This window comes from Osmerus mordax, chromosome 10 (genome assembly GCF_038355195.1).
Source record: "Osmerus mordax isolate fOsmMor3 chromosome 10, fOsmMor3.pri, whole genome shotgun sequence".
In the NCBI taxonomy this organism is placed as follows: domain Eukaryota; kingdom Metazoa; phylum Chordata; class Actinopteri; order Osmeriformes; family Osmeridae; genus Osmerus; species Osmerus mordax.
The window spans coordinates 2,095,001-2,121,618 of record NC_090059.1 but is presented as its reverse complement, the minus strand read 5'-3'; the positions used below and the strand labels follow the sequence as shown (position 1 = coordinate 2,121,618).

At 48.0% G+C, this 26,618-nt stretch overlaps 2 protein-coding genes across 2 annotated transcripts in view; both read right to left on the bottom strand.

Moving 5' to 3' along the window:
- Positions 1-388: 388 nt before the first annotated feature.
- On the bottom strand, positions 389-6,226 carry myoz1b (myozenin 1b). Its single transcript, XM_067245382.1, has 6 exons — positions 6,117-6,226; positions 4,180-4,273; positions 2,103-2,269; positions 1,844-1,911; positions 1,414-1,599; positions 389-868 (listed from the first exon to the last, which is right to left on the bottom strand). The coding sequence occupies exons 2-6, from the start codon at positions 4,262-4,264 to the stop codon at positions 634-636; spliced, it is 741 nt and encodes a 246-aa protein (XP_067101483.1). The 5' UTR covers positions 4,265-4,273; positions 6,117-6,226; the 3' UTR covers positions 389-633.
- Positions 6,227-7,742: 1,516 nt separating this feature from the next.
- LOC136950985 (synaptopodin 2-like protein) overlaps positions 7,743-26,618 on the bottom strand; it is a 21,678-nt gene continuing 2,802 nt past the window's right edge. Inside the window, exons 3-6 of the mRNA XM_067245539.1 lie at positions 26,154-26,456; positions 25,667-26,064; positions 10,699-11,738; positions 7,743-10,299 (exon numbers count right to left, since the gene is read on the bottom strand). Coding sequence (XP_067101640.1) covers positions 8,542-10,299; positions 10,699-11,738; positions 25,667-26,064; positions 26,154-26,456 — 3,499 coding nt within the window. The 3' untranslated portion in view covers positions 7,743-8,541. The remainder of the gene's footprint in view (positions 10,300-10,698; positions 11,739-25,666; positions 26,065-26,153; positions 26,457-26,618) is intronic.

Sequence of the window (26,618 nt, the reverse complement as noted above, 5' to 3'; positions counted from 1 at the left end):
GTGTGATGAAGAGAGAGATGGCGAGCCGCAGGGACATCCAACCTCCACAAGCGCCATCCAGCGCTGCGGTCGCTGCACACCGGTCTCGCGATAATAGGCCGTATTTCAGCTATGCTTGGAGTATGTGACGTAGTAAATAATTATGTTTAGATGTGTAAATGCTGCCCCCTTTTGAACTGAAGTGGTTCGGCAATGAACATGACGTAATTTCGGCCCTGCAAGCGATCCATGCTGCCCCATGCTGTTCCAGGGAACCGCGGAGTAAGTGTGTGTGTGCGTGTGTGTGAGTGTGTGTCAATGCTGCCATTGCTGTTTTTTTTTCTTTTTCGGACTGTTATGACAATAATATACATTACCAAAGTTTAGCTTGACCAACAGAGACCACACATTCTGTACAGTGGAAGTTTATTAGATAACTCTAGTGCATGTTCAGCCATCACGGTCATCATCGTAGAGTAAAACGCCGAGCGAGAGGACAAGAGGGAGGGAGGAGAGAGAGAGAGACAGGACAAAGCACTATGGATTCATATCTATGTTACACTCCCTTCTACACAAGCCACTGTGTTCCATGCAAGTAGATACATATCAACATGTGTGTGTGTGTGATCCTCGTCTCTGCGCGCGTGCGTGTGTTCACAGGTCATCCGTCTCTCCGTCGAAGGGGATGGTGTCGAGCTCCAGGGGGGTGTGGGTGCAGTCCTCGCTGCAGACCCAGCCTATGGGGGTGCGGTTAAAGGAGGGGCGGGACCGGATGTCTGCCTGCAGGGAGGGGAGGGGCTCCGGCTCCTCGGGGGCCAATCGGATCTCAGGAGCCTCGAAGGTCAGCAGCCTGTTGCCCTTTTCAAAGCCCCCATAGGGCAACGCCGTCCTGGGTGGGAGGAGACAGGGGAGGAGGGGACAATCAGAACTACTCAGGCTAAAACCACTGTATGAACATTAAGGACATTTTCACACCATCTTAACTCATTAACTATCTTTATCTGAACATTCTGACGGAAACATTTCAACCCTGTGTGTGAACATGTGTGCGTATGTGTTGGTGTGTGTGTGTTCTTGTGTGTTCTTGTGTGTGTGTGTAGACTTTTCTTGTTAGCCCCTTGGCTAGGTGCTGAACGATGTAATTAACTCCTCTGTTGGTGGAAATAGCCAGTGTTCCAGGGTGCTGTCAGAGACGCCTAGCCACGCCCCTGTCATACTGTCACACTGAGGCCACCACAACTGATGACACCATACTACTTAGACTAGCCAACACACTGCTGTGTGTGTATGTGTGTGTCTGGAAGTGTGTGTGTGAGTCTGTATGTGGGGCTGAGTCTGTGTGTGTGTGTGTGTGTGTGTGTGAGTGTCAGTATTGTATGGAAACGTGTCTGTGAGGGAAGTGTGTGTGTGTGTGTGTGTGTGTGTGGACTGTACCTGTTGAAGCTCTTGAAGAGGGGCAGGTCTTTGTGGATGTAGGGTCCTGGCATGCAGGCCCTCATGGTGGCTGTGAGGGTCTGGTCTCCCTTCATGGCGCGTTCCCATGGAGATACGTAGGTTTGGATGTACTCCTGCCTCTTCCTCTCCAGCTCTGCCTTCATTGCCTCCTCATCCACCACTGATGGAGACAGAGGCAGGGCTCAAGACACACACGTGTCTCTGTGTGTGTGTGTGTGTGTGTGTGTGTGCATGTGTGTCTGTGTGTGTCTGTGTGTGACTGTGTGTGTATGTGACTGTGTGTGTGTGACTGTGTGTGTGTGTGTGTGACAGTGTGTGTGTGACTGTGTGTGTGTTTGACTGTGCGACTGTGCGTATGTGTGTGTCTGTGTGTGTGTGTGTATGTGTGTGTGTGTGGTCTTACCGGGCTTTGGGGGGAGGAGTAGGAGGGAACATCACTTCACACCCAAGGGATGGAACCAGGTTCTCAAAATTTTGCTGGAGTGGGCAGAAAGAGAAACATAGTGGCTGATCAGCACACACACTCACACTCACACACACACTCGCACACTCACGCACACACACATCCTCACACACACACACACATTCACACACACTCACACACACACACACCCTCACACACAGTACATACACCTAAATAAAGTGGTGAACATGCATCTCTTACTGACCAGAGACTCGTCGCTGATGATAAACCTCTCCACTCTCTGCTGCCTCATCCTGAACATCTTGGAGCCCTTGTTGTTGAGCAGAGACAGCTCCTCCAGCATGACATCCTTGGGGGTCTTGATCTTGGTTCCCAGGTCAAACTCTGAGGCCTCAGGGTCCGACTCATTATCTGGGGCAGAGGAGGAAATGAAGACCCCTGGATGTGTAACAGTGGGTTGCTCTGACTCCTGCCTCAGTGCAATAGCACGGTAGGCATACACACACACACATACTGAGATGGAGAGATCTGATGGTTTTTACTGCATGACAGTCCTGCCCATAAAACGTTTCCCTCCTCCACCACACACACTCTGATATCATTCATGACACCTGGAGCCGAGCCAGCACACACACACACGTCCTGGAGCTGCGGCTGGCAGCGCAGCAGTGTGCTGAGAGCTGCTAGCAGTACCTCATAAATCAGACCTGGGTGCAGCAAGAGAGAGATGGAGAGAGACAGAGAGAGACAGAGAGAGAGGGGAAGACAGAGAGAGGGAGCGAGAGGGAGGGAGGGAGGGAGGGAGAGATATGGGTGTGGTAAAATATTTCATTTGTAAATGTAAACTTCAGTTGTATACCTGTGTAATGTAGTTACATGGATGTCTGTTTAATTATTATTTGTGTGTGTGTGTGTGTGTCCAAACATAAGTATGTATCAGGTTAGCATTTGTATGGATAAGAAATATTTATATAATTCCGCTGTTGCTTTGGGAAAACAGGAACAATCTCATTTATGTTAGAAAATCCAATACTATTTTACTGATGAAATACTGGCTATCTAACTAAGAAAAAGACAATATTTAAAGTGGATGGTTTATTTCAGTAGGTATAGTTGGAAGGCTATTAGCTACAATTAGTTAGCAGTGCTGACTTCTAGCATAACATTGAATCAGCTGCTTTCAAGGGGTTTCCTTTATGGATGAAATGCTGGCTAGCTAATGACAATATAAAGTGGATACTTTCAGTATAGATCAGTGAATTTTGTTACAGAAATCTATGTGTTTACTGAGTACCTGCACATTGCAAATGTGCACAAAACTCTCAACACCAAATCAACTACGACATTGTAATCACCAGCTGCATCACGGACATGGGCACTATTCCTACCACTTTAGCCTCCTTGGTCAGTTTCTTGATACATGGATATAGCGACAGGAACAATGTTCGTACAAATTTAGTCTCCTTGGTCAATTGTCATGTCATGTTTATGAGAATGTGATACAGAAAATGCAAGACTATTTTACAGCATTGCATAGCACAAACTCAAAAATACAAACATTAATGTAAACACAGCAAACACCATTTAGGCTGCATAATCATTTGCATGAATGAACCAAAGCATTGTCAATTTGTTTAAAATAATGAGAAATTGCTTTTATGACGTGCCTAAGTGACTGGAATAGATGATGGGGAGGTTGAAGAAGTACTTCAGAGATGACAGACAATTTCAATTGTGATCTGAGAAATGTAGATACCAAAACCACTGAGAAGAACTGTTATCACCAGCTGCATCACTGGCACTGTGCACTATCTATCTATAATTCCAGGAATCTGTGTGTGTGTGCCACCAGTTTGATCATGGGCTCTGTGCTCTGTGTTCTGTGCTCTGTGCACTGTGCCCTGTGCACTGTGCACTGTGCTCTGTGCTCTTTGCCCTGTGCTCTGTGTGTATCCATACTTCAAGTAATCTGTCTCTGGCATCTTAATCACAGACTGCATCACGGCCACTGTGCACTAGTAATTATAATTCAGTATTACTTTTTCTAACTTTTCTTACTGTCAATTAAAATAGCAAGGGCTAACCAACAAAGCAAGACCTTGGTGAAGCTAGTGAGCGTTCTAAGTGTGTTGGTCCGTGTGCTATTACATAAACACCACAAGCTGTGGTTTAAAATGATAATCTGACATGGGAAAAGTTATTAAATGATCTGAAACCGAATATTACAGATAAACTTTGGATAGAATTATTAACTGTTGGTAAAGAAAACTACATTCTAATCCAAATAATATATTCATCTGGGATGTATCCCTAAACCTTACCGTCTTGGGTGATGTGGGACAGGTCAGTGATAATTTTGTTGACCTTCTTTCTCTTGTTTGGAGGAGCGGGGGCCGAGAGAGGCATGACTGCAGCCTGGAGAGAAACAGAAACAGATATGGTCACTTCAAAACACCACAAACAGACGGTCACTCCAAAACACAACACACAGGAACAGAGATGGTCACTCCAAAACACCACACACAGACGGTCACTCCAAAACACCACACACAGCGTACAACACACAGATACAATCAATTCAAAACACCAAACACACAGAGACACAGTCATTCCAAAACACCCCACACAGCTTCCCTTTTCCCCACCTCAGAAAAACATCTCAAAAAGGGATTGGCTTGGTGAAATGTGCTGTGGTGAGGAAAGCTTAGGGATTCTGCTGTACATATGATGGACTTGGCGTGGACCAAAGCCTAGGCCGTCTGTAGAACCTGGGGGACACTGTTGGCTATGAAGAAGTGTCAGTGTTCTGCGCTCTCCTGAGACCAGCCTGAACACTGTTGCTGTTAGACGTCTGGTTCTCTCTTTTGTTGAAGTCAGAAGCAATTATGTGAGGCTTTAGGTGAGCTGGGAGAAAGTGCTGTGGGACTCCTCCGCTGAGACATAGTTCCTGTAATTGATCTTCAGGGGTGGTAATTGAAGCTCATTTACCACTGAAGAATCCAACCCTCTGCAGCTATTAATACCTGCATGTTCTGCAGTGCAACTCTGGTGGATCTGTCACCATTATAGCACGCTCTGCCCCCGCCTCCTTCCCACACACGCACATACACACACCCACAAACACACACCCACACACATACACACACAGACACACACACACCTACAAGCACACACACACTCAGACAAATGCACGAACACGTTATGGAAGTGTTCAACAGATCCCAGGGTGTTAAAGGATTCAATGGGAGACAGAGTGGTTGGAGCTGTGTGGTTAGTTGTAGGGTGCATCCATGGAGGAAGCTACAGTAATCTACAGTTCTTTCCGGTCAGGGGGCTTCCAGGACCTGGCTCCTGTTACTCTCCCAGGCTCAGGGACGCTCCTGCCTGCCTCCCTGTGCCAGTTTTAGATCCAGATCAATCTCCAGGGACAGCTGAGAGGGAACGCCAACAGTAAGCACATTCCCAAACACACACAGCCCGATGCATTCAGCTCCTCAGCTCCAGAACTCAGATCCCAGATCTCTCCTGCCCTGTCTCATCACATGCTGAACCCAGCCCAACTACCCCAAGCCCTTTTGTGAATAATAATGGGAGAGCATCAGGAAGAATTCAAAATGAGCTTTGATGTATTAACAAGTGTTTTTAAGTGTACAGTGTCCCAAGGAGAGAGAACCTCTCATCATCTAGAATTCCAGGATGCCCTACTCAGACATTCTACTGTGGATAGTAGGCTATCCAAGTAGGCTTGGAACTGGTCTATGTCCAGTCTAAGCCTGGTCTAAACCCAGTCCAGACCCACTCTAAATGTAGTCTAAGCCCTGTCTTAATCTGGTCTAAACACCGTTTAAACATGATGTATACTCACACAAAATCTGGTCCTAACTCAGACTAAACACAGTCTAAATTCTGACTAAACACGGTCTAAACTCAGACTAAACATGGTCTAAACTCTGACTAAACATGGTCTAAACTCCGACTAAACACGGTCTAAACTCAGACTTAACCTTTCTAAAAAAGCCTGCTTGCCGCTTCCTCTGAGCCAGGACCCTGCCGTGACCTTTCCTGTTACTGGCCAATAAACCCCAGACATGCATGGCATGGGAGTGTGTGTGTGTAATGGTGAATGTCCGAGCGTGTGGTTGTATCACGCATGTGTGTATCAGTGAAAGTCCGAGCATGTGTGTATCACATGTGAAACAGTGAATGTCCAAGCGCGTGTGTGTGTGTGTGTGAGCAGTAATGTCAGGGCCTGCCTTACCTGTCAGGGATGGTCAGGAGCAGAATAGACAGGTCCCGGATGGCTGGGGCAGAGTGGTGTGTGTGTGAGTCCAGGCAGCGCAGGGCGTGTGTGGGTGGCTTCCCTCCTCTACACCCCCAGAGAGAGTGAAACCCTATCAGCAGTGGACCAGGCCAGGGGGGGGGGGGGGGGGGGGGGGGGGTACAAGGAAGCGGGCGGAGGAAGGGGGGAGGGGGTCTTGAGGGTTCAGAGGTAGATTTGGAGACTGATCCTGCAGATGCTCCCTGTGTCCTATCTATAGACCACCGCAGGCGGAAGAAGGATGGCAGATCCTTGGTGTTCCTCCTTCGTCCTTATCTCTCTCTCTTCTTTCCTCGTTTGCCTTCCTGTTCCTTTGTTTGTTGTATGTGTGTGTGTACGTGTGTGTGTGTGTGTGCGAACGTGTGTCTCCTCTTCCATCTTTTTCTATCCGATCAGTCTTTAGAATGGATGGGTCTGATTTGGTGAATAGTTGTAGTGAGACTAGTGTGAACTAAGCTGGGTGACAGGAAGGCAGATCTTTGACAAATGCCTAACAAAATGTACAGGGACAGTAAAACATGTACATGAATATCGTCCCCAATGGACCACTGTCTGACCCAAGCCAACATTCACTCCCACGTGACAATGTGTTGCACAACCAACCTGGACAGAAGGACATGATGGATAGCCAGTCTCAAACACATTGTAAAAAACCTCCACCGTTTACAGTTTAACACTAAATACTTAATACCTGAGGATGAACACGTCTATTAATAGAAGGGATGCCGGTGGTAGCTTGTGTAAGTGTGTACAGTGTGTGTGTGTGCGAGCACGGTCACACCTCCTAACATGACTCCAGTCTGTGGTCTCAAGGTGAGTAGTGTAACGTTCCATTTGGATCAGAACTTCTCTGTTCCTGCGAGGTGAAGCAAAGAAGCTCCTGGTCCAGGGCTCACATCACCTCAGCCTCAGAAGTCCACTCGGTGGACTCCAACGCAGCGAAAACTTGAGTTGCTATAGTTAGCCCTGTGTCACCTGACCCAGCAGGGGTCGGAGGTCAGCCTGTTCTGAGGGCAGGTTGGGTTTCACACACCAGAACTGCTCAGGTGACACTGCAGGGGAACATGACAGGGCGGTAGTGGAATGTAGTGGGAGGAACAGCAATGCCTCACTGCTGTTCAATAATGGATCGAGGTTTTGGAGATGTCTATTTACACATATAAAATGTGATGAGCAAGTTCTACAAGAAGTTTCCTTCCCCACCCAAAAAGAAACGTTGCAACGACCCCACACTGTGGTGAAATGTTGGAACAACACCATGCTGTGGAAAAATTGTCCCATCAAAAATAAGAAACAAAGTTGAATCAAGGTTAAAAAGACAGAGCGAAAGTGACAGAGGGAGAGAGATAAAGAGACAGAGGGAGAGAGAAAACTAAAAAGAAAGAAATAAATAGAAAGAGAGACATCATTTTAAGATAAAGACAGATATAGACAAGAGTTGAGTCATGTCTGTTTTTATTTAGTTGTGCTGTTCAGGTACAGAAAAACAGACATTACAAATATGTTTTTTATATCAACAACCAGACTTCTAAACTCCCCCCACCCCCCAACCACAGCCCCCCCCCAATCCCATTACTGTATCCTGGAACAAATTCTAAAAACAATTCAAATCAAACGCTAACACAGTGTGGCATTCCACCACTGACATGACACAGAAGCTTACAATGCGGGTACAAGTTCAAGCATAAAATGTCGTATTTTAAAAGCATTATCACAATGAGGATGAAAACCAGGAGATTGCAGGATGAAAACCAGGAGATTGCAGAACATAAATAAAACAACAGGGCAGCATACTGTTATATTTTAAACTGAGTCCGTCTTGAACTCATTTAACATCATCTGATTCCAACAGTGTCCACCTTGATCCCAGGTGATTGCTCTCCCACATCTGTCTCTCTCCCTTCCTCTCTTCGCTTTTCTTTCTCTGGCTTGTCTTTTACACTTCCTCTAGTCATCCACTTCAAAATGTCAAATCTTTCGTAATATTATTATCATCAAATCTTAGTGTGCAGTTCTAAGTCTCTTTCAACCATTTTGTTTCACCCTTCACTGACGCTCACACGTTTCAACAGATCATGATGCAAAGCAGGGCTGGTCATGTGCTTAAAAGATAAAAACTACAAAGTGATAGTGGTCGATAAAGCTACAAATTGTGTCAGACTCAAAATGATTTTTTATGACAACAAACGTGATTCATTTTTCTGGCTTTGAAATCCAAATTCCCCAAATATATTCTGTATATTTGAGTGCTCATGTGCCTTAGCTCGCAATCTATCTAATTCTCCATTTAAGAAAGATTCTTATCCATGTACAGTATCTTCGGTCTCCTGTCTCTGCAGAGCTGGGACCTCTACACGGCATCTGTTCAGTACAGGGTGGAGCCAGGGCGCCAGACGTGTGGCTGCAGACCCAGAGTGGAGGTGCTGAACCTGGGCCGAGGCACCGATGCAGGCTGGGCGGTGCTGGAGGGAGGGCGAGCACAGGCCAGGGACAGGGGGCTGAGGTCTGGGGCACTCTTACTCTGCCTGGTAGCCTGAGACGGGAATGAGGGGGAGCTGTAGGGGACTGGGGGGGGCAGGGGGTTAGGAGCACGGCCAGGGGAGAGGATGGGGAGAGGGGGAAGAGGGGCAGTGGGGGGAGGAGGGGGAGACAGATGCAAGGAGGCTCTGTGGACCTGGGGCTGGTAGGGGGTGCTAGCAGGCTGGGGCTGGTAGGGGGTGCTAGCAGACTGGGTCTGGGGCTGGTAGGGGGTGCTAGCAGGCTGGGTCTGGGGCTGATAGGGTGTGCTAGCAGGCTGGGTCTGGGGCTGATAGGGGGTGCTAGCAGACTGGGTCTGGGGCTGATAGGGGGTGCTAGCAGGCTGGGTCTGGGGCTGATAGGGGGTGCTAGCAGGCTGGGTCTGGGGCTGATAGGGGGTGCTAGCAGGCTGGGTCTGGGGCTGATAGGGGGTGCTAGCAGGCTGGGTCTGGGGCTGATAGGGGGTGCTAGCAGGCTGGGTCTGGGGCTGATAGGGGGTGCTAGCAGGCTGGGTCTGGGGCTGGTAGGGGGTGCTAGCATGCTGGGGCTGGTAGGGGGTGCTAGCATGCTGGGGCTGGTAAGGTTGGTAGGGGACAGGACCAGGTGTCAGTGGAGGGGAAATTACATCAGAACGCCAAAACGGCTCTCCCAGTGTTGTTGCAGATCGTGGCGCGATGATTTTGAGGACAGGCCCGGAGGGAGGGGGCGTGGAGAAACGCCTGACCTCCTGAACGCGAGCCGTCTTCATCGGCCCCCGGGGATTGCCCCCTGGCCCCGACTGCTTTTGGGGGCCCCCATAGCTGAACAGAGAGGAGTTGAGCTGGTACGGTTGGTGGCTCATGATGTCCACAGCCTTGATGCCTCCTTTCTTCGGCCCTGGCCTCTTCTCTCCCCCCTTGGGCTTCTGGGCCTGAGTGGGGCAGGAGGGCGACAGGAGGGGGTTGTAGTTGATGGGTGGGGGGGCGCGGATGTTGGAGGAGTATTTCCAGGTGGCTGGTAGGGAGGGTGTGGGGGAGGACTCTCGGGGGCTGGCAGGGGAGGGCTGAGTGCCGGGAGTACTCTCCACCATGAAGCGATCCATCCTGCTCTGCCTGCGAGCAAACAGCTGCCCCCCCTTCCCCCCCAGCTGGGGAACCTGCTGCTGCTGGACGTGGGGTTTGGGGGCCACAGGGGGCGGCTTGTGGCCCCTCTGAGCCTGCAGGAAGTTGCAGGCCTCGGCCCCCAGCCTCAGCCAGTCCTCCTCGGGGCCAGACTCCGTCCCGGCCTCCATAGCCGTCCCTCCCGGCCCCCCGGCCCCCAGGCTGGCCTCCGGCTGCAGGGACAGGTTCTGCAGCAGCGACAGCAGGGCGGGGTTGGGGGACACAGCCTTCTTCTCCTCCACCGTGCTGAACATGGGCTTCTTTTTGCTGCGGCGACGCGCGTCCTGCAGGATCCCGGTGCGAGAGGCGGGAACGGAGATGCGCTGCTCACGGGACGCCAGCGAATCAGAGCTGGGCGGCAGGGTGGGGCTAGTCATGTGAACCGATGGGGCTGGGCCCCCGGGGGCCGACATGTAGGGATTAAAGATGGGGGGCGGAGGGAGCTGGGCCGGGCCTGGGGCAGGGGGCTGGGGGTACTGGACTGAGGCAGGGGGATGTTGGGGGTACTGGACTGGGGCAGGGGGATGTTGGGGGTACTGGACTGAGGCAGGGGGATGTTGGGGGTACTGGACTGGGGCAGGGGGATGTTGGGGGTACTGGACTGAGGCAGGGGGATGTTGGGGGTACTGGACTGGGGCAGGGGGATGTTGTGGGGAGAGAGGAGAAGAAGAGGAGGACACAGGGACAGGAGGAGCAAAAGGAGGAGAGGAGGGGTGACAGACGACAGTGGAAGAGAGACAGACAGGGGGAGGACAGAGAGAAGGAGACAGAACAGAGGAGGGAGGAGAGAATGGGGTGGGGCTTCCAGGAGGGAGAGAACACTCAGCCAGAATGGGGGGGGAGAGGAGGGGAGGAGGGGAGAGGACTGAGGTGTTGGGTCTAGGGGGGATGTACAGAGAAGTGCTGGACACTGCTCTCCTCACCTCTGGCCCTGAGGCAGAGCGGGGAGCTGGGATGGTCACCATGGATACGGCAGAGGTGGGCTTGGTCACCATGGACATGGGTTTGGGTTTGGTGAGGGGCGCAGGCTGGGGAGGACGGAAACAGACAGGGGTGGCAGGGGTGCGAGGAGTGGGGAGGCCGGGGGTGAAAGGTCGAGCAGTCCGGTTTAGGACGGCCCCAGGGTTAGAGTTAAAGTTCATATTAGGGTTGGGGTTGGGGTTTGGGTTAGGGTCAGACTGTTGTGGAATCAGGACCATGCTGGCTCTGCTCACGGCTAAAGGAACCCCATTGGCCAGACTCACAGCTGGTGGGGACAGAGGGGAGGAGTTAGAGGCAAGGCTTGGCCTGACAGGCTGTTTCTTGCTTCCATCATCCAGCCCTGGACTTTGATAGGCTGAGTTATTCAGTCCTGGGCTTTGATAGGTTGAGTTCTCCAATCCTGGGCTGTGATAGGTTGAGTTATTCTGTCCTGGGCTGTGATATGTTGAGTTATTCTGTAATGGGCTTTGATAGGTTGAGTTATTTAGTCCTGGACTTTGATATGTTGAGTTCTCCAGACCTGGGTTGTGATAGGTTGATTTCTCCAGTCCTGGGCTGTGATTGGTGGGTGTGGTGGAAGGGCATGCAGAGCTCCTCCTATCCAGCAGGTCCAGATAGCCGCTGTCCCACGTGGGGTCGTAGGCCCCAGAAAAGCCCTCTTCATCCACCTCTGAGCCGCTAGGGAACGAGCTGCCCTCCTCCTCCTCTCCCCCCGTCTCCCCCTCCGTCTCCCCCCCTGTTTCCCCCTCCGCACGGCCGAAGCAGGTGAGCGTGTATTTCTTGGCCCTCTGGCGTCTTTTCTTGAACATGAGCACTCCTTTGGAGTGGGGGTCTGGGGCGTGGGTCAGTAGGGAGGCGATGGAGCGACACTTGGAGCGGGCCTCCTTCACCTGCTTCTCCACCACGCTGTCCCCCCTCTGCAGCTCTGAGGACAAGAAGAAGAAACGCTCAAACTGAAATACTAGACTCCAACTTGAACAACAACATGGGCTCATTTGACATGAGGCTGGGGTGGGGGACAAACAGACAGGAGAGACATGAGGCTGGGGTGGGGGACAAACAGACAGAAGAGACATGAGGCTGGGGTGGGGGACAAACAGACAGGAGAGACATGAGGCTGGAGTGGGGGACAAACAGACAGGAGAGACATGAGGCTGGGGTGGGGGACAAACAGACAGGAGAGACATGAGGCTGGGGACAAACAGACAGGAGAGACATGAGGCTGGGGTGGGGGACAAACAGACAGGAGAGACATGAGGCTGGGGTGGAGGACAAACAGACAGGAGAGACATGAGGCTGGGGTGGGGGACAAACAGACAGGAGAGACATGAGGCTGGGGTGGAGGACAAACAGACAGGAGAGACATGGGGCTGGAGTGGGGGACAAACAGACAGAAGAGACATGAGGCTGGGGTAGGGGACAAACAGACAGGAGAGACATGAGGCTGGGGTGGGGGACAAACAGACAGGAGAGACATGAGGCTGGGGACAAACAGACAGGAGAGACATGAGGCTGGGGTGGGGGACAAACAGACAGGAGAGACATGAGGCTGGGGTGGAGGACAAACAGACAGGAGAGACATGAGGCTGGGGTGGGGGACAAACAGACAGGAGAGACATGAGGCTGGGGTGGGGGACAAACAGACAGAAGAGACATGAGGCTGGGGTAGGGGACAAACAGATAGGAGAGACATGAGGCTGGGGTGTGGGACAAACAGACAGGAGAGACATGAGGCTGGGGTGGAGGACAAACAGACAGGAGAGACATGAGGCTGGGGTGGGGGACAAACAGATAGGAGAGACATGAGGCTGGGGTGGGGGACAAACAGACAGGAGAGACATGGGGCTGGAGTGGGGGACAAACAGACAGAAGAGACATGAGGCTGGGGTAGGGGACAAACAGACAGGAGAGACATGAGGCTGGGGACAAACAGACAGGAGAGACATGAGGCTGGGGTGTGGGACAAACAGACAGGAGAGACATGAGGCTGGGGTGGGGGACAAACAGACAGGAGAGACATGAGGCTGGGGACAAACAGACAGGAGAGACATGAGGCTGGGGTGTGGGACAAACAGACAGGAGAGACATGAGGCTGGGGTGGGGGACAAACAGACAGGAGAGACATGAGGCTGGGGTGGGGGACAAACAGACATGAGAGACATGAGGCTGGGGACAAACGGACAGGAGAGACATGAGGCTGGGGTGTGGGACAAACAGACAGGAGAGACATGAGGCTGGGGTGGGGGACAAACAGACAGGAGAGACATGAGGCTGGGGTGGGGGACAAACAGAGAGTGTTTTAAGAGCAGAGTATGGGCTCAAAACAAGGCCAAAAGTATTGCAAATATGTGTAGGACGATCCACAAATGTAAAACCTATTCCGTAAATGTAAAACTTGTTTCGCAAATGTAAATTGCTTTCCACACATGTAAATCAAGATCCACAAATGTGATTAATTGTCCGCTAACAATCACATTTTGATTTGCCTTTCAGTTTTTTTTCCTAACTACGTATTTGCAAGACATTGTCAAGGGGATTCCGTAAAATTGGCACCATAAAGCTTTGCAAATAGGGCCATAAAAAGCTGAAGTCAGATCATGTGACTTTTGGCACCAATTTGACGCACGTGACTTTTGGCACCGATTTGATGCTAGTCTCAAAACGAGGCGATGTGTATAACGATCCACAAATGTAAAACATAATCCACAAATGTAAATCGCGTTCCACAAATGTAAAACCAATTCTGCAAAATGTGAAACACATTTAGCAAATGTGAAACACGTACCACAAAAAAGTGGTGTGGTATGGGAGTCTGTCAGTGAAGAACAAGAACTCCTTAAACCAAATTGTCAAGTGGGCGAGTAAGATAATAGGAGTAAATCAAAGGACTCTAGAATACATTTATACAACTCAGTTGTACAGGAAGGCAAGTACTATTTTAAGTGATGAGCTGCATCCCTTAAGCAACGGGTTTCAGTTGCTTCCCTCGGGTTGCCGGTTTGTGGCCCCGAGATGGAAAACGAGACGCTACAGGAATACTTTTTTTCCTGTGGCAATTGAGGTTTTAAATAATAATAAGAGGAGAGATGTTTTAGTATGCAATAGTTCGTGAAATAAAAGAAGGGATATGCATGTGTTTGGTGCAGCCTGTCATGATGTTATTAACCGGTATATTTGTTGTGAATTGTTGTGTCTTGTATGTGTTTTTTCTGGACAATGAAATTCTATTTATCTGCAAAATAATTTTACCTGCGGGTACGAAATAAAGATACCTTGACCTTTCCAAATATGTAAATCGCGTTCCACAAATGTAAAAGCAATTCCACAAATATAGTAAATTGCAGTGTACACCCGTGGTGTAGCAGGGAGTCAGGTGGCTGAGCGGTTAGGGAATCGGGCTAGTAATCTGAAGGTTGCCAGTTCGATTCCCGGCCGTGAAAAATGATGTTGTGCAAGGCACTTCACCCTACTTGCCTCGGGGGGAATGTCCCTGTACTTACTGTAAGTAGCTCTGGATAAGAGCATCTGCTAAATGACTAAATGTAATGTAAATGTAGCAATGTAGGTTCTATGTGTTGTACCCGGACTGTTAAAGGGGTGACACCGGGAGTTATAGGAGCGCGAGGAGCACTGAGTCGGAATCTTTCAATTATTCACTTGCTTCAAAAATTAAAAAAATACATTCAAGACAAATGCTAAGCCCATTTAAGATGTGGTAGCAGCACTAACTGTGAAGGATAAGGGTCCGTGTAACTGGTCCAGATAAATGATTCATTTTTCATATTACAATTAGGCCTACGTTGTTTCGTTAGGCCTATTCCAAAAAAGTCAAACGACGAAACCCGAGCGCATACATGCAAGTGATTGTAATCCATGCGCTGCGATGTTACACGGACGTTAAGTCTTAGCCTAGATGAAATAGTTATAAACAACATAGCTAAACAATAGTGACTGTAAAAATGATGATATAATTACAAGTCTAGGTGGATTGCCCTAGTATGGGACATTTTTTGCTTTTCGGACTTCTGTAGTATATTACGATGTGAAGGCAACACATTAAATCCACACCCAATATCATTTTGAAACCCTCAGGGGGTGTCCTAATCAAATCACAAGAGAAAATGCAGATAACACATTTATAAAATACATTTGACAGATATCAGTCCTCTTAGTGCCAAACTGTGTGAGAAAATGTGAAGCTTCCTAATGTGGGACAGTCAGTTGCCTAATGTGGGACACTGTAAAGGCCTAAACCATGGTGCACCTTCATTCATGAATGATAGTAAAACTTACTCAATAAGTAATTCTGTAGGTTAATTTTATGTTCAGTCATTTTGCCATTTGCAATGTACTTCCTGTTACAAAACCAAGGTTTATGATGAAACATGGAAAATTGAGCATCATCAAGCAAATAAAACAATATGATGGTTTTGATGCATTTATTATAAACTCATGAAGTATATTTAAAGGTTAATATATAAAATGTTGCACAGGCCTATTACAATATAACAAACAACATCAGATAAAAAACAACAGCAGATAACAAATGGCCCGCAGAAGTTCATAAGTCGCTACATTTCTGGAAACAGAAAAGACACGTACTGTAAAGAAATGTCAGAATCAGAATCAGAAATCAGAATCAGAAAGGGATTTATTCGCCATGAAAGTTTGCACAGACAAGGAATTTGCTTTGGCAGGAAGGTGCATACAATAAACATATACCTAAAATTTAAATATGTGGACTAACTATACTAAGGGTACATAAACTAGCAGTACTAAGTGGGATTAGAATAGAATTAAATATACAATAAAATAAAATATAAGTTGCCGTAAATTACAATATAAAAATACAAAAATACAAATATTACAAAAAATACAAATGTACAAGATACCATGTCGTAATGCAGTGCAAAAGGCAGAGTGTTTTAAGCAAGAAGTCATTTGAGTCAGTGTGGTCCCTTGGCCTTGTTGAAGAGGCCAACAGCGGAAGGGAAGAAACTGTTTTTGTGGCGTGAGGTATTGGTCCTGATAGACCGCAGCCTTCTGCCGGAGGGGAGTGACTGAAACAGGGAGTGTCCAGGGTGGGAGGAGTCGGCCACAATCTTCCTCGCTCGCCTCAGGGTCCTCGAGGTGTGCAGGTCCTCGAGGGTAGGCAGATTGCAGCCAATCACCTTCTCAGCAGTACGGATGATACGCTGCAGTCTGCTTTTGTCCTTGGCAGTGGCAGCAGCGTACCAGACGGTGATGGAGGAGGTGAGGATGGACTCAATGATGGCTGAGTAGAAGTGCACCATCATTGTCTTTGGCAGGTTGAACTTCTTCAGCTGCCGAAGGAAGTACATCCTCTGTTGTGCTTTCTTGATGAGGGAGCTGATGTTCAGTTCCCACTTGAGGTCCTGGGAGAGGATAGTGCCCAGGAAGCGGAAGGACTCCACTGTGTTGACTGGGGAGTTACACAGGGTGATGGGGGTGAGTGGGGCTGTGTTCCTCCTGAAGTCCACAACCATCTCCACTGTCTTAAGAACATTGAGCTCTAAGTTGTTCTGGCTGCACCAGGTCACCAGGTTGGCCGCTTCCCACCTATAATCAGACTCGTCTCCACCAGAGATGAGCCCAATAAGGGTGGTGTCGTCCGCAAACTTCAGGAGTTTGACGGACGGATGACTGGAGGTGCAACTGTTGGTGTACAGGGAGAAGAGCAGAGGAGAAAGGACGCAGCCCTGAGGTGATCCGGTGCTGATGGACCGGGAGTCAGAGACTTGTGTTCCCAGCTTAACGTACTGCTTCCTGTCAGACAGGAAGTCTGTGATCCACCTGCAGGTGGAATCAGGCACGTTCAGCTGGGAGAGCTTGTCCTGAAGCAGGGCGGGGATGATGGTATGGAAGGCAGAGCTGAAGTCCACAAACAGGATCCTGGCATAGGATGCTGGGGAGTCCAGGTGCTGTAGGGTGAAGTGGAGGGCCATGTTAACTGCATCGTCCACAGACCTGTTGGCTCTGTAGGCAAACTGCAGGGGGTCCAGTAGAGGGTCAGTGATGGATTTAAGGTGTGCCAGCACCAGGCGCTCGAAAGACCCCATTACCACAGAGGTCAGGGCGACGGGTCTGTAGTCATTATGTCCTGTTGGCCTTGGCTTTTTGGGCACAGGGATGATGGTGGAGGACTTGAGACAGGCTGGCACATGGCATGTCTCAAGGGAGGTATTGAAGATGTAGGTAAACACCGGAGACAGCTGGTCAGCGCAGTGCTTGAGGGTGGCAGGAGAGACAGAGTCCGGCCCAGCTGCTTTGCGGGGATTCTGCCTCTTGAAAAGTCTGTTAACTTCACCCTCCTGAATGGAGAGAGTCGTCACTGTAGAGGGGGGGAGGTGGGAGGCCTCCTGGGTGGGAAGGGGTAGTTCAAGACTGTCCAATTGTCTTTCAAATCTGCAGTAGAACTCATTCAGGTCGTTGGCCAGGCGGGAGTCGTTAGTGGAGTGGGGGGCTCTGGACTTGTAGTTGGTAATTTGCCTGAGCCCTCTCCAGACAGAAGCAGAGTCGTTTGCAGAGAATTGGTGTTTTAGCCTCTCTGAGTACAGCCGTTTAGCCTCCCTCACTGCCTTGCTAAACCTGTTCTTCGACTCCTTGAAACTGTCTTTGTCCCCACTCCTAAACGCGGCCTCTTTCTCTGACCTCAACCTTCTGAGTTTAGCTGTAAACCAGGGTTTGTCGTTGTTGTAGCTTACCCTGGTGCGTGTTGGTATACAGCAGTCCTCACAGAAGCTGATGTATGATGTCACAGCCTCTGTGAGCTCATCCAGACGTAAAGGCTATGTCGTCATCAATCACCCCATTGTTCTCTGCACAGCTTTCATGAAACCAACGGGAACAGACTGCACAAGAAACCCACTCCTCTGTGGACTTGGGGTCCCTAGAGTCGCTATAAGAATGCTGGCAGATAGCACAAGGATCCTGGTTGACTTGACGGCCTTGACTGGTTGTGGCCTGGTTGAGTGTTTTCTTTGCAGTAGGCTTTTGCTTTTCCCCCTTTTTCTTTAATGAAAGAAAAATGGTTGTCACTGGTCAGATCATATGAAGCCTCTGACCTCTGGCGGCTGGTAGTTTGGGGTTCTCCGACAGAAAGGGCGATCAGTGATTTGAAGGAGACCTTTGGCTGTGTCACCACTTCAACTTCCTGTGCCAGAGGTGGTGGGGTGACGATAATGGCAGACAGAAGAAGGTGCTGTGGAGATTGTGGAGGAGGAGAGGGTGGTAAGGGGTGTGCTCTGGAAGATCGAACATTTCTTGATGGTAGCAACTGTGACAAGGTAAATTCGGTTCTGCAATCAATGACCCCTTTAAAGATTCCGACTCAGTGGTGGCTTCAGGCTAATGACGCTCCTACAACTCCCGGTGTCACCCCTTTAACAGTCCGGGTACAACACATAGAACCTACATTGCTAAATCAAGGGTGTACACTGCGATTTATTACATTTGTGGAATTGCTTTTACCTTTGTGGAACATGATTTACATGTGTGGAAACGGATTTACATTTGGGGAACGTGTTTTACATTTGCGGAACGTGTTTCACATTTTTGGAACGCGATTTACGTTTCTGGATCGTTATACATGCATTCGCTACTTCTGGCCTCGTTTTGAGCGTCAAATCTGTGCCAAAAGTCACGTGCGTCAAATCTGTGCCAAAAGTCACATCATCTAAGTTCAGCTTTTTATGGCTCTATTTGCAAAGCTCTATGGCGCCAATTTCACATAATCCTCTTGAAAATGTCTTGCAAATATGTAAAAAAACTCAAAATTAAAATGTGATTGTTTGTTGACAGTTAATCACATTTGTGGATCTTGATTTACACTTGTGGAAAGCAATTTACATTTGCGGAACAAGTTTTACATTTGCGAAACATGTTTTACATTTGCGGAACACGTTTTACATTTGTGGATCGTCCTACACGCATTTGCAATACTTTTGGACTTGTTTTGAGCCCATAGCAGAGCTCCTCAGTGTTGAGTCACACACCCCAAAAAGGTTGCCACAGGGTGTGTGTGTGAGTGTGTGTGTGTGTGACAGCGACAGAGAGAGTGAGGTCATAGTTAGTCCTGTACATGGCTTAATCGAGGTAAACCTTTCAGTAGAGATCCATCTCAGCCCTCATAAATAGCCTCGCAAAAATACCATCAGCCTGACTGAGGCCTTAAATACAAGACACCACACACAAACACACACACACGTACACAACAAACCACGTCTCTATCCAGCTCTCTCTCTTAGACGTCCAGTATCTGTTCCACTGATTAGAACAATTCATTGATGAAGGCAACAACAGTGAGTAAACGCATGTGGGAGAGGAAGGAACCAGGACCAGAGGGTCTGTTTCATGCTTCTCTACTGATCCCTCCACTGGGCCACACAACGGTCAGCTCCACTGTGGCCAACACTCACCAGCAACACACACCAGCAACACACACCAGCAACACACACCAGCAACACACACCAGCAACACTCACCAGCAACACACACCAGCGACACACACCAGCAACACACACCAGCAACACACACCAGCAACACACACCAGCAACACTCACCAGCAATACACACCAGCAATACACACCAGCAATACACACCAGCAACACACACCAGCAACACACACCAGCAACACTCACCAGCAACACACACCAGCGACACACACCAGCAACACACACCAGCAACACACACCAGCAACACACACCAGCAACACTCACCAGCAATACACACCAGCAATACACACCAGCAATACACACCAGCAACACACACCAGCAACACACACCAGCAACACACACCAGTAACACACACCAGCAACACACACCAGCAACACTCACCAGCAATACACACCAGCAATACACAGCAGCAATACACACCAGCAACACTCACCAGCAACACTCACCAGCAACACATTCCAGCAATACACACCAGCAATACACACCAGCAACACTCACCAGCAATACACACCAGCAATACACACCAGCAACACACACCAGCAACACTCACCAGCAATACACACCAGCAATACACACCAGAAACACTCTCCAGCAACACACACCAGCAACACACACCAGCAATACACACCAGCAACACACACCAGCAACACACACCAGCAACACACACCAGCAATACACACCAGCAACACACACCAGCAACACACACCAGCAACACTCACCAGCAATACACACCAGCAACACACACCAGCAACACTCACCAGCAATACACACCAGCAACACACACCAGTAACACTCACCAGCAATACACACCAGCAATACACACCAGTAACACTCACCAGCAATACACACCAGCAACACACACCAGCAACACACACCAGCAATACACACCAGTAACACTCACCAGCAATACACACCAGCAACACACACCAGCAATACACACCAGTAACACACACCAGCAACACACACCAGTAACACACACCAGCAACACACACCAGCAACACACACCAGTAACACACACCAGCAACACACACCAGTAACACACACCAGCAACACACACCAGCAACACACACCAGTAACACACACCAGCAACACACACCAGCAACACACACCAGTAACACACACCAGTAACACACACCAGCAACACACACCAGCAACACACACCAGTAACACACACCAGCAACACACACCAGCAACACACACCAGCAACACACACCAGCAACACACACCAGTAACACACACCAGCAACACACACCAGTAACACAGACAGAACAACGCTAAATCAAATGTTTACATGCTTTTTAGGGTCAGTATGGACTGTCAGGGTCCTATCTATTGCACAGCTACAGTAACTGATGCAATTTATCATGACAACACACCAGGCTACAACTTGACCAAACCTCCCTGGAGCCTATCTTGAACGCCTGGACGTTTGTGTGTGTGTGTCTGTATGTGTGCCTTACCAGCGTAGACGATGGATGTGATGGTGTGTCCATAAGGCTCCGTCCCAGGTGGAGAAGTGAGGCTCCTCATTTTGCGAATGTGGGTGTGTGTTCACTGACCTTCTGTGCTACACACACACACACACACACACACAGGTGGAGAGAGTGTAGAGACTCCTTGGAGCACAGTGATCTGGCTGGCTGGCTGCACTGGCCTCCAGGCTCCGCCCATGGAAGGACCTTTGTCTCTCACCAGAGACCAAACCCACTCATGATGTCACCACACTATTCCTGTCTGAATGACAAACATCACACACCTGTCCAGGCTGACCACACACACACAGAGCTACACACACTGGCCTTGTGCATATCCATGGGTGAAGGATAGGGAGACCCCACAAATGGATAGACAGTGTGGCAATGAGGGTGTTTGAATGCGTTATGTGTGTATGTTTGTGTGCGGTGGTGTGTGTCTGTGAGTGTGTGGTTATATGTGTGTGTGTGTGTGTGCGTGTGTGAGTGTACGGTTGTGTGTGTGTGTGACACACAGGTTTGGGGGTCATAGAGAACGACATGGTCATTACTCTTTGCTGATCCGTCATTCTTCGCTGTTAACACCTCACACTACCCAGCCACCCTCCCCTCACCCAGCCCCCCCAACAAACCCTCACCCAGCCCCCCTCACCCAGCCCCCGTCCCTTCCACCCAGCCCCCCCAACAAACCCTCACCCAGCCCCCCTCACCCAGCCCCCCTCCCTTCCACCCAGCCCCCCCAACAAACCCTCACCCAGCCCTCCTCACCCAGCCCCCCTCCCCTCACCCAGCCCCTCTCCCCTGTCACTACTGTCCCTCTGTCCTCTGCCCATAGATATGACCTGGAACCTGTCTTTACTGTCTCTCTGTCCTCTGCCCAGAGATATGACATAGGGCCTGACATGTCTGTCTGAAGGCACTGCTGGCATTGTACTGTATACGGTAAACTTACTGTGCCATAAGCACAGGAAAACACACACACATGTACACACACACACAGCTGTGTCAATCTGTGAGAAGAGTTATGTTTGCCTGTCTGTGTTAGCTGTGTGAGAATGCAGCTTCCATGATTATAAATAGTCAGTCTGGGGTAAAGACATGGGGGGATGTGAAGGAGGAAATACCACACAGCCTTGGCCTCTTTGAGTTGGTTCACTTCCCCACACACCAATACTTTCACTCCTTGGTTTCTTGATTTTGAACTATAAAGTAGAAATATAACACACTTTCACCCATTATTTATTTTTCCACCAGTTCATTTTTTTTATCAGTCGCTCAGACACGCCAAATGTGTGACCTCATTCTCTAAATAGAGTCTCATAACTAGCCATTACACTTTGACTGACTGGCTGCTAGATGGTCTAATTAGGGAGGTTATTTTTCTGTACATTTCCGTAGTTCTTTAGTTAAACAGACATAATGTGCTGTCTCTTCTACATTTCCCTATTTCTAATCAAATAGCTTAACAATTCTAAGAATAACATGGGCTGCGTTTCCCAAAAGCATCGAAAGCCTAAATTGATCGTAGAATCCATCGTACGATGGATCTTAATTTTACAAGCCGTTTCACAAAGCCATCGTAGCTAAAGAGGTATGGAACGCCGTTTGATTTAAAATTAAATAAATAAATAGGTAAATACATAAATAAATAAATATGACTATGGAATAAACCTTGAAAAAAGATGCCAATAAATATATAAACATAGCATCATATAAATTTATAGCTGAATCTATTTACATAAATAAATTAATAAATACAATTTAAATAAATTTTTCAAAAGACAGCATTAATTTCTTTCATGGGACTTAATTTCCTAATAACACATTTAATTATTTCATGGGACTTTTTTTCCTAATACCACATTTAATAATTTCATGGGACTTTTATTTCCTATTGCCACATGTATTTCTGTGCTGTATTTATTTTCAATCCTACATGCAAATGAGAGGGGCGTGGTTATCCTCAGACCAAAGCAACTGCACAAGGTCATAGGCAGACCTTGTGGGGTACCTGGAGAAAACAAACAGTGCTGGTCCTTCCTATAGGCGACATAGGCAGCCGCTTAGGGCGGCATGAAGAGGGTGGCGGCAATTTCCTAAGTGCATCCATTTAAATGAACCCTCCCGCTGTCCTTGAGTTTCAAGAGGGCGTCAAACGCGTTACGTCAAATGTCCGTGTTGTGGTTGAGCATTGGGGGTGGGGCGCTCGCCCCAGTTTGGAGGGGGGGGGGGGGGGGGGGGGGGTGTAGGTAAACCTTACCTAGGGCACCAAATGTGCTAGGACCAGCACTGAAAACAAGCTGTAGTGCAGATGTTGGTATTAGAATCAGAATCAGAATGGGATTTATTCGCCATGAAAGTTTGCACAGACAAGGAATTTGCTTTGGCAGGAAGGTGCATACAATAAACATTAAGGGACCTAAAATTTAGACTATCTATACTAAGGGTACATAAACTAGCAGTACTAAGTGGAATTAGAATTAAATAAACTATACAATAAAATAAAATAGTGGTGTCAGAGATATCATACTGGCCTTATATATTTATTGCCATCTTTTTTTCATGGTTTATTTCATAGCCATATTTATTTATTTATATATTTACCTATTTATTTAATTAATTTTGACTCGAACGGCGTTCCATAAAGAGGCTCTTGAAAATGTTTGTAGATTAACGAGAGTTCCAGATCAGTCGTAGATCGCTAAGTGCATCTTTAGCAAAGAGACTCAGTACACCGATCCAAAAAAAAAGGCTACATGGATGCGAAATGAAAAAAAGATAACTCTTATATATATTTTTTATTCTTTTCTATTATTTTTACAGAAGTTAAACTGAAACTGGGATATTTTTCTAGACTACACATGCCTAATCAAATGGTGTGCGAATTACATATGCATTTCATAAATGCATCACACTGATTGTAAATTCATGACACCTGCTACGCTATGTGCACATCATGTGAACTATTTTTAACCATTTACGATATAAATTAAAAACGATCATAATAATTATGATATAGTATATGTACAACGTTTTCTGTACCGACAGTAAATAATAATTATTGCGTGAATTATAGCTTGAATACTAATATTATGTTTTTTACACCATAAATAAAAACCATACAAATTCAATGAGACACTAAACGTATACTGTAAATCTTAAACGTATTTGTTTATGTATTTACTTATACATTTATATATTTAAACATTTGTAAATGTATGCATTCATTTGTATATTAATTTATTTATTTACTAATTCATTTATTCACACATGTATTTATTTATACTTTAATTTATCCATACTGTAACTTGCTACAGAAAAATTAATCTGTCAGCTTCATCCATCGAGTCAGGGGGGGTTAAAGCTTTTGATTGGTGAATCAACCTGGCTGCAGCATTAGATGCTACACTATCTCTGATGATGAATACAGAGTTTCCAGGGGCCGATATTATTCTTATTCTTTATTCTTTCAGTGAACCCTCTCGATCTGATCTAAGAACGCATGTGAATTGGCATTTACCTCCATCTGTTCAGCTACAGCAACAGATTCAAGTTCAACCACCAATCAAAAGCTTAAACTCCCCCCCTGACGTGATGGATGAAGTTAACAGATTTATTTTGCTACAGCAAGTTACACTATGGATAACTGAAAGTATAAAAAAATAAATGTGTGAATAAATGAAAAAGAATACAAATTAATAAATACTTCTACAAATGTGTAAATATATCAATATACACATAAATAAATAAGTACACAAATATATTTAACATTTAAATATCTAATGTCTCATTTAATTTGTAATTTTTTTATTTATGGAAATAAACTATGTAAACTAAGCATTAAATTATACAATTATTAATTAATTTCATCATTAAATTATATATTTATATATTTAGTTTTGGCTCTTAAAACCTCCATACAGCCCTACTACTTTCTATAATTAACATTAATTTGCATGTTTCAATTTATTGTACACCAGTGAAATAAGACTGTTGAACCATACTATTTGCGTTACAGCATTAGCTCATTTTTGCCGAGAGCTGTTATCGCCATATAGCAGCACTTGTAGAATGCCTCTTATCCAATCAAATTACTTGGATATATTTGTTGCATCCAAACAACTTCACCCACATTCTTCACTGCATATTCTTGGTTCCCGAGCCATACATCTGACACATTTCAACTTCACACAGTGCCCAGGCTGCGAGATAATCTAGCCACACACACACGAACAGATTCCTCGCATATGATGATGACGACGATAAAACACCAATATTTTCATCCCTTGTTTTTTTTACTTTGAAATGTAAAACAGAAAGGCAATATATCCCTCTTGCCCACGATGCACTGGAACAACATGGAAAACAAACAGCTAGCAGCCTGTAGTCTGTAGTCGGTCTTCTATCCAGAAACATGAACAATGCCTGCCATGCCTGTCTGAAGCAACTACAGGACCTACATCTAGTCCTGATCAAGAAGCAGCACTTATGAAGCCCTAGCAGCTAGCTGATGCTTGAGAGATGGAGAGCTGCTTCCCCTGCAGTTTAACGAGGTAATCTTGGGTCCAGTCAGTCACCCAACCACAAGGAACGAGGGCTTAGGGAGGCTGTAGGTACAGCACAACGCCACTAGATGGAGACGTACCCTCTTCCACATTACTGACAGGCGTCCAGTCATTCAGACACACCAGCTGTCTCTCTGCTCTCATTCCACAGCCTGGGAGATGGATTTCCTGATTCATGACTAATCTGTATTTTTAGTTAATCCTGTACATGGGAGACTGGATGGGCTTATCACTCTGGGTTTGCTGTGGACACCAACAGTATAGGCTGTAGTTGACTTGTTGGATGCAGTGGTAGGTAGGGTATAGTGTAGAGTGTAACAGTATTTCAGCAGGATCTACTTACTGGCTTGCCGCGCCTTTTCCTTGTACGTAGTTGACAGCTCATCACTCAGGGGGTTCTGTTGGGGCCCCACCATGGGAACCAGCTGTCCACAGGACCTCATTGTCATGGCCTCTTTGGCCCGCTGGGGAGATACCAGGGGTGGACATGACAGCCCCACACACCCCCCTACCTCCTGGAACCCGCTGTCACCCTCTCCCTCCCCCTCCACTCCCCCCACCATCTCTGCCGGCTCCTGAAGTTGTGACAGGGTGTGTGTGGGGGGGTGGTAAGGGGCTGTCCAGTCTGTCAGGGTGGGCTGGTAGACCACCTCCCTCCGAGGCACTCCTGTGTGGGGGCTGGCCGGCTCTGAGCCTGGGTCCCACTGGGCCTGCAGGCTTCCGTCTGGGGCGCTCTCGTACCTGGGGGAGGCCAGGGGGGGAGGGGGGGAGATGTCAGAAAACCAGAAAGTAGTGAAGATGACACAGCTGTTCATATCCTCATTCTGTACCCGCTCATCTCCGAGGTCTCCTCCTCCTGCTGGTTGTCATGGCGCCCAGGTGAGCGTGCGTGTGGGGGGGTGCGTCGCTGGCGGCGGTGTGTGTGCGTGTGTGTGTCCGCGTCACTGTCGGTCTCTCCGTAGTAGGCTTCGCTGTCAGGGGGGGAGGTGAGACACCCTGGGCCTCCAGTGGGGGAGAGGAGGGAGGGCCGGCCGGGGGGGAGGGGGGCCAGCGGGGGAGACAGGACCCTGTTAGAGGAGCGGGGAGAAGGGGAGCCACCATACTGAGACTCAGAGTGGAACCCAGATGCAGCTCTATAGAGAGATGGAGAGAACGGGAGGAGGAGGGTAGAGAGATAGAGAGAGGGGGGAGAAGAGAGATAGAGAGAGGGGAGTAGAGAGATGGAGAGAGAGAGGAGGGAGTAGAGACATGGAGAGAGGGGGAAGTATAAAGATGGAGAGGGGACGGGGAGGAGA